This window comes from Arachis duranensis, chromosome 9 (assembly GCF_000817695.3).
Source record: "Arachis duranensis cultivar V14167 chromosome 9, aradu.V14167.gnm2.J7QH, whole genome shotgun sequence".
In the NCBI taxonomy this organism is placed as follows: Eukaryota; Viridiplantae; Streptophyta; class Magnoliopsida; order Fabales; family Fabaceae; genus Arachis; species Arachis duranensis.
The window spans coordinates 19,056,738-19,064,544 of NC_029780.3; the positions used below are offsets into that span (position 1 = coordinate 19,056,738).

Below are 7,807 nucleotides of genomic sequence, written 5' to 3' on the forward strand. Positions count from 1 at the left end.
TTTCTGGCGTTTAACTCCAGACAGCAGCATGTACTTGGCGTTGAACGCCAATTTACGTCGTCAATACCCGAATAAAGTATAAACTATTATATATTGCTGGAAAGATCTGGATGTCTACTTTCCAACGCCGTTAAGAGCGTGCCATTTGGAGTTCTGTAGCTCCAGAAAATCCATTTCGAGTGCAAGGAGGTCAGATTCCAACAGCATCAGCAGTCCTTTGTTAGCCTCCTTCTCAGAGTTTTGCTCAGGTCCCTCAATTTCAACCAGAAATTACCTGAAATCACAGAAAAACACACAAACACATAGTAAAGTCCAGAAATGTGAATTTAACATAAAAACTAATGAAAACATCCCTAAAAGTAGCTTGAACTTACTAAAAACTACCTAAAAATAATGCCAAAAAGCGTATAAATTATCCGCTCATCAACCGGTTTTCGATTAATCTAATTAAACCGGTCGGTCCAATTCGATTTTCAGAACAATGAGAATTATTGACAAATCTTAACATACATAATCATAAATGTTAATTTCCGTATAATTGATTATATAATATTTTTTAAAAAAATAATTTAAAAAAACGTATGTAAAGTGATGTCAGAATGTACCACATCAGCATGTTTGGTGCCAGAATATAACCTGCCATAGAATAATATAATAATGATAATTATTAATTATTGATGATTGACTCACTAAAATATTAAAAAAAGATTAATCTTTACATACAAGTGATTCTGCTATACAAGTCTTACAAGTCCTCTAAGTAATATTACACTCAAACACGTCTCTAGCAGATTTTTAATTTTTGAAAGGATTCAGTTTCCTTTTTGAATTTCTTGCCTTCTCTTTCTCCTTCTTCATTTACGTGCTTTTCTTTCTGTTTTCTTTCTTCGTTATTCTCGTTTTCCATTATTTTTTGACATCAAACTCTGAAATCATTTTTGAAGTGTTTCATCTTCATCGTCGTATTTTTTCTCGTTCTTCTTTTGATTTTGCAACATTATGTATTTTTTTTCTTCTTTGTTTGATTTTTTTCTCCCAAAAAGAATTATGAGAATATGAAATAAGAAAATGAAGAAGAAGAAACAGCAGAAGATGAGGAGGAGAGAGAGAAAGAATTCTGAATTATGCATAAGATGTTCTTCAATGAATTTTGGGTGTATTTCTTAAATCCTTTGGGTGTATTTTTGTAATCTTTTGGGTGTATTTCTGTAATCCTTTGGGTGTATTTCTATAATCGTTTGGGTGAATTCCTATAACCGTTTGGGTGTAGTTCTGTAATCGTTTGGGTGTATTTCTGTATTCGTTTGGATGTATTTCTGAAGTTCCATTATCTTCAAAATGATTTCAAAGCTTGATTTTCAGAAACCATGAAAATAAAAAAACGAAGCAAGAATACCAGTGATAAACGCAGGTAAAACAACGAATGAAAAGGCGAAGAGAGAACGCACGAAGGAGATCGAACAAATTTGGCAAGAAACTTGTTTTCATGGAGGAAGAAGAAGAAGAGTCGTTCATAATGCATGGTGAGTAGCGCGCTTTGAAAACAGGAAATGGTTGAATAACATGTGTATATTTACTCTTGAATGTGATAGTAATGTACGTATGTTTTGTTTGACTTATGCAAACTTGTAAGACTTGTAAGTCAAAAAGGTTTGTATGTATAGCAGGCTTCTAAAAAAATCATAATAATTACTAAAAAGATATGAAATAGAATATTAAAATCATTGACAAATCTGAGATATTCATTAAATATTAATTTGCATATAATTGATTAATAATACTTTCTTAAAAAATAATTGAAAAAAAATATATGTAAAATGACACCAGAATGCATGTGTTGTGTCAGTATATTGGGTGCCATAATATAATACGTCATAGAATAATATAATGATATAATATAAATAAATATAACATATATAATTACAATAATAATGATTTTATATATAAAAGTAATAAAAAAATAAATTATAAAATTATAAATTAAAATTTTAATTAAATATAATTTTTTATTATTTATTTATATAAATATTTGATTTTCGATATCCGAGTTAAAATAGGAATTGCATGGTTTCGCAGGGGAGTGAATTCTTTTCTGTGGACAAAAAAGGGAATAATATCTAGTATTTAATCTCATTATTTATTATTTTTTTATTTATATTTAGTCTCATTTATAAAATTAAAGGTGAAAGATTACACTTTATTTTTTCAAGTATTAAAAAAAAATAAAAAGGATCCATTTTTGTTTCACAAAGACTAAAGAGAAAAGCTAATTAAAGTGGCTCTATTTTTTTTTTGTTGGAGTTGCATTGTCCATGATGAAAATAGACAGAGACTAAATTGACAGTTCACTTGATAAGAAACAGCGAACAGGTAGGCGGTCGACCGGCCGTAATTGGTAATACCAAAATCAGTCGTTGTCTATCCGATTGTCATCTTTAACAATATGTTTGGAAGAGAGACTGTAATTAAATTATGTCTTAATATCATATTTAATTTAAGATAAATATAAAAATTGAAAAGTAAATTTAAAATTTAAAAAGTTAAATAAGATGATTTTTAAAAGGATATATTATTAAAATTCTAGTATCCATTTCTAAAAATTTTAGTTCTTGTGTCACCACATTCTCGAGGTGCTAATAATGGGACTGAAATTTTTGTATCTCAAGACTAAAATTTTAGTTTTAACTAGTGTTTTTTCCTGTAATAACATTGCGGGAATATAAATCTTTTAAAGTTATGTCGACTTTGTCTCAACATTATAGATTATGATACAAAAGATTTATAGAATCAAATTACTTTACAAAAAGATCGTAGGAGACAAAAATCTCTGTTGGCTAAGACCTAAGAAACCAAGGTCTCTGTAGACAAAAAAAGATTAAATAATAAGTTTTTAGTTATTTTTTTATGTGAAAAGTTTAATTTTTTACTAATAATTAATTTACATTATTCATTATCTAAAACTTGAAAGAATTTAGCGTGTATACTTTTACATTTGATTAGGTATTAATTTTGTTACACAAATTAAAATAATTAATTTTCATACTTATTATTTAAAAATAATTTTTTTCTCTATCTATAGAAATAAGATATTAGTATAAAAAAATTTATATTGATAGTTATAAAATTTACTCAAAATCAATTTTTTTAAACAATTGAATCTTGATTCAAATTATTAGTTAGTATATTAGTATTCTCTTTAAATTATATGAAACAAATATTTAAAAAAAGAGAAGTAAAAATATATAGATGTTACGGCCTGGCCCAGGCCACTTGCGGGTCGACCCGACCCACTGATGACCCGACCCGAGCGGTCGGGCACGTGCAGCTCACTACGCGACCCGGACACGCGTCCCTGACAGCTCTCCACTGCAGCTGTGAGGAAGCTTCGAGGAAGGTGGGCCTGTCTTTGTAGGGCCCACCCCTAACACGGTATAAATGGGGAAGGACCTGCCCTTCCCCCAAGGTACGTCACCTTTTCCACCTATCATATTCCCCACCTGCACACTAGCTGACTAGAGCGTCGGAGTGTCTTTGCAGGTGGCACCCCCTCTTTCCTTCTACAACAAGAGCTCGGCTACCTGGCAGATCCAAACTCAGCACGACCGCAATTAAAGCGTCACCACCCCCTCAAATAACCACCTGACTAGTCCGGCAACCGACCACCGAACATTGGCGCCGTCTGTGGGGACGACTAGATGGACGTTGTGCCGGGCCCCGGAGACCAAGGCCGAGGAGCCGGAGCAGAAGGGGCGGCCTCCGTCGCCTCACTAAGAGGACAGCGAAGGTCCCCCCGACAACACACTGAACCACACACAAGGACGCGACCCTTCGGGGGAACGGGCGGCGACAGCGCCATGATAATGCAGGAGCTACGTCACAGGGTCCAGAACCTGGAACGGCAACTGGCCGACCAGGAGCGCGACGGACGAACCACCGATCCCAGCTACACCCCATCCCCTGAAAGCCAAGAGAGAGACTCCCACCGAAGCCGTCTGTGACGCGCCTCCGCATCCCGAACGGAAGCGGAGAGCACCCGGGAAGAGTCCCCCATCCCGAGAAGACGAAATGACACGATCATCTACTCCCGAGGCAAGGAAACGCGCCGCACAGCACGAGATCGCGAAGACGGGGAAGGGAGGTTCGAGAGGAAACGGCAACCCGTGATATGGGCGCCACCCCATTCCACCGATCCATCCTCGAAGTCCGGTTGCCGAAGCACTTCGACAAACCAACGGACATGAGGTACGATGGAACTCAAGACCCTCTAGAACACCTCACGGCCTTCGAAGCAAGGATGAATCTAGAGGGAGTAGGGGACGAGGTGAGGTGCCGAGCCTTTCCGGTAACCCTGGTAGGACCCGCGATCAGATGGTTTAACGGCCTCCCGCAAGGGTCCATCTACGGGTTTTCGGACATCAGTCGTGCATTCCTAGCCCAGTTTACAACACGAATAGCAAAGGCAAAGCACCCGATCAACCTTCTAGGGGTAACCCAGAGACAGGGAGAGCTGACCAGAAAATACCTGGATCGGTTCAACGATGAATGCTTGGAAATCGATGGCCTAACCGATTCAGTGGCCAGCCTTTGCCTGATGAATGGCCTCCTCAACGAGAACTTTCGAAAACACCTTACCACGAAACCAGTTTGGACGATGCACGAGATCCAAACGGTAGCCAAGGAGTATATAAACGATGAGGAAGTCAGCCAAGTCGTGGCTGCCAATAAACGGCAGTCCGGCTACACCAACCTCGGCAACAAGGTAACGGAGAAAGACTGAAGGAACAAACCAGGGAAGGAGCTCCAAGCAAGGCAACCAGGCCATTTCCCCGGGTCGGGAAATTCACCAACTACACTCCGCTTACTCTTCCCATCATGGAAGTTTATCAGCAAATAGCTGAGAAAGGAATCTTGCTGAAGCCCTGACCACTCAAGGACCGTACGGGAGGAAACAAGAACTTCTATTGTGACTACCACAAAGGCTATGGTCACCAAACACAGGACTGCTTTGACCTGAAGGATGCACTAGAGCAAGCGATAAGGGAAGGTAAGTTAGCAGAATTCTCCCATCTTATCAAGGAGCCGAGGAGGCGTTATCGCGACCAAGATGAAGAAGGCAAAACCCGTTCGGCAAAGCGGTGACAAGAGCCAGAAAACAGAGATCACGGCCTCACCGTGATAAACGTGGTGACGGCCAAAAATGCCGCGCCGAGGTCACGATCGGCGCACAAAAAAGATGCTAAGGTCTTGGCGGTCTCCTCCTCGTTGGTGCGAAACTCTAACAAGCCCCCTCCATTTCTTTCGTTCCGGAAGACCAATGGTTCGACGACGCCCCGAAAACCCGCCCATGGTCATCACGGCCAGAGTGGGAACCGGTCTCGTCAAACGAATCCTTGTCGACACGAGGGCTGACTCGAACATCATGTTCCGCAACGTATTTGACGCATTGGGACTAAGGGACGCCGATCTAACGACTCACCAGCACGGGGTCATTGGATTGGGCGACCACATCATCAAACCTGATGGAGTAATATCCCTGCCGATCTCAGTGGGACAGACTCAAGGCCGAAGATCGGCGATGGCCGAGTTTGTGATCCTTCGAGATTCCACCGCCTACAATATCATCTTGGGAAGGAAAACGATTAACGATGTTGAAGCGATAATCAACACGAAGCTGCTAGTCATGATGTTCGTTACCGACGACGGATCTATAGGGTCCATAAGAGGAGACCTTGAGACGGCAGTCGCTTGCGACAATCCCAGCCTCTCCCTAAGGAAGAAATCCAAAGAGGCGTCCGGCGTGTTCCTAGCCGACCTGGACGCCAGAGTAGACGACAAACCCAGACCAGAACCAGAAGGGGACCTGGAAAAATTCAGGATCGGTGACACGGAGGAAAAATTCACGTTCATCAACAAGAATCTCCCGCATTAGCTGAAGGAACCCTTGGTCGAAATGATAAGGGCAAATAGGGATTTGTTTGCCTGGACACCGGCCGATATGCCGGGCATAGACCCCAAAATTATGTCACACCACCTGGCCGTCAAATCGGAAGCACGCCCGGTAGCCCAACGAAAGAGAAAGATGTCGCGGGAGAGAGCGGAGGAGGTAGCCAGGCAGACGGCCAGCCTCCTAGAAGCAGGTTTCATACGAGAAGTAGAATACTCGACATGGCTCTCGAATGTCGTTCTAGTAAAAAAGCACAACGGCAAATGGAGAATGTGCGTAGACTACTCTGACCTTAACAAGGCATGCCCTAAGGACTGTTTCCCCTCCCTAACATAGACGCGCTCGTCGATGCTGCGGCGGGTTACCGTTATCTGAGCTTCATGGACGCCTACTCCGGCTACAACCAGATACCGATGCACCGTCTAGACGAAGATAAGACGGCGTTCATAACACCGGGGGGAACCTTCTGTTATAAGGTAATGCCATTCGGCCTAAAAAACGCAGGGGCAACATATCAAAGGCTGATGAACAGGATATTCCACGACCTCATAGGCAAGACAGTGGAAGTCTATGTGGACGACATCCTCGCGAAAACAACGCGACCCGACGACCTCCTGAATGACCTGGCAAGTGTATTTGTGTCTCTCCGACGACACGGCATGAGGCTGAATCCCCTCAAATATGCCTTCGCCATGGAAGCAGGAAAGTTCTTAGGAATTCATGATAGCTCAGAGAGGGGTAGAAGCCAACCCAGAGAAATGCCAAGCGATACTCCAGATGAAGAGCCCAGGTTGTATCAAGGACGTCCAAAGGCTGGCAGGGCGGCTGACCTCGTTATCCCGGTTTCTCGGAGCGTCGGCAACAAAGGCCCTACCGTTCTTTAACCTCATGAGGAAAGGGATAGCGTTCGAATGGACACCCGCATGCGAGGAAGCCTTTAGGCACTTCAAGGAAATCCTGGCGGCACCCCCTGTGCTCGGGAAGCCAAAGGACGGGGAGCCGTTATATCTATACCTCGCCATAACAGGAGAAGCCCTGGCCGCAGTCCTAGTGCGAGAAGAAGGGAGGGCTCAATAACCAGTCTAATTCGTGAGCAGAGCCCTGCAAGGGGCAGAATTAAGGTACAACAAACTAGAAAAGCTAGCTCTAGCACTCTTGACGTCCTCACGGAGGTTAAAGCAATACTTCCAAGGTCACCAGGTTGTCGTAAGAATGGACCAGGGAATCCGACAAGTACTTCAAAAACCCGATTTGGCGGGAAGGATGATGACTTGGTCCATTGAACTTTCCCAATACGACATACGATACGAACCCCGGCAAGCCATCAAGGCGCAGGCGATGGCAGATTTTTTAGTAGAAGTAACGGGAGATCCAACCGAAGAAACGAGCACACGGTGGAAGCTCCACGTGGACGGAGCCTCCAACCGACGTCCGGGGGCGCCGGGATCATCCTAGAAAGCCCGGTTGGAGTCGTATACGAGCAGTCGATCAGGTTCGAATTCCCCGTTTCGAACAACCAGGCATAATACGAAGCCCTCATAGGGGGCTTAACCCTAGCAGCGGAAGTCGGAGCAACAAGGCTGGAAATATGCAGTGATTCGCAGGTCGTCACCTCCCAGGTAAACGGGAGCTATCAAGCCAGAGACTCATTATTACAAAAGTACTTGAAAAAAGTCAAGAACTTAAGCCAAAAGTTTGAGGAGGTCACGGTCCACCACATGCCCAGAGAGAGGAACACACGGGCAGATCTCCTATCAAAATTGGCCAGCACAAAATCGGGAGAAGGCAACCGATCTCTCATCCAAGGCATGACGAGGGAGCCGGCGGTCACCCTGCATCTGTCAAAGCTGGGCTCTTCATGGC

General features: G+C 42.9%; 1 protein-coding gene across 1 annotated transcript; it reads left to right on the plus strand.

The window, feature by feature from the left end:
- Positions 1-4,237: 4,237 nt before the first annotated feature.
- On the plus strand, positions 4,238-4,777 carry LOC107464996 (uncharacterized). Its single transcript, XM_016083963.1, has one exon. The coding sequence runs from the start codon at positions 4,238-4,240 to the stop codon at positions 4,775-4,777; it is 540 nt and encodes a 179-aa protein (XP_015939449.1).
- Positions 4,778-7,807: the final 3,030 nt, after the last annotated feature.

What these genes read in the sequence shown, in the direction of transcription:
- LOC107464996 (XM_016083963.1), top strand. Translation starts at nt 4,238, where the DNA reads ATGAGGTACGATGGAACTCAAGACCCTCTAGAACACCTCACGGCCTTC.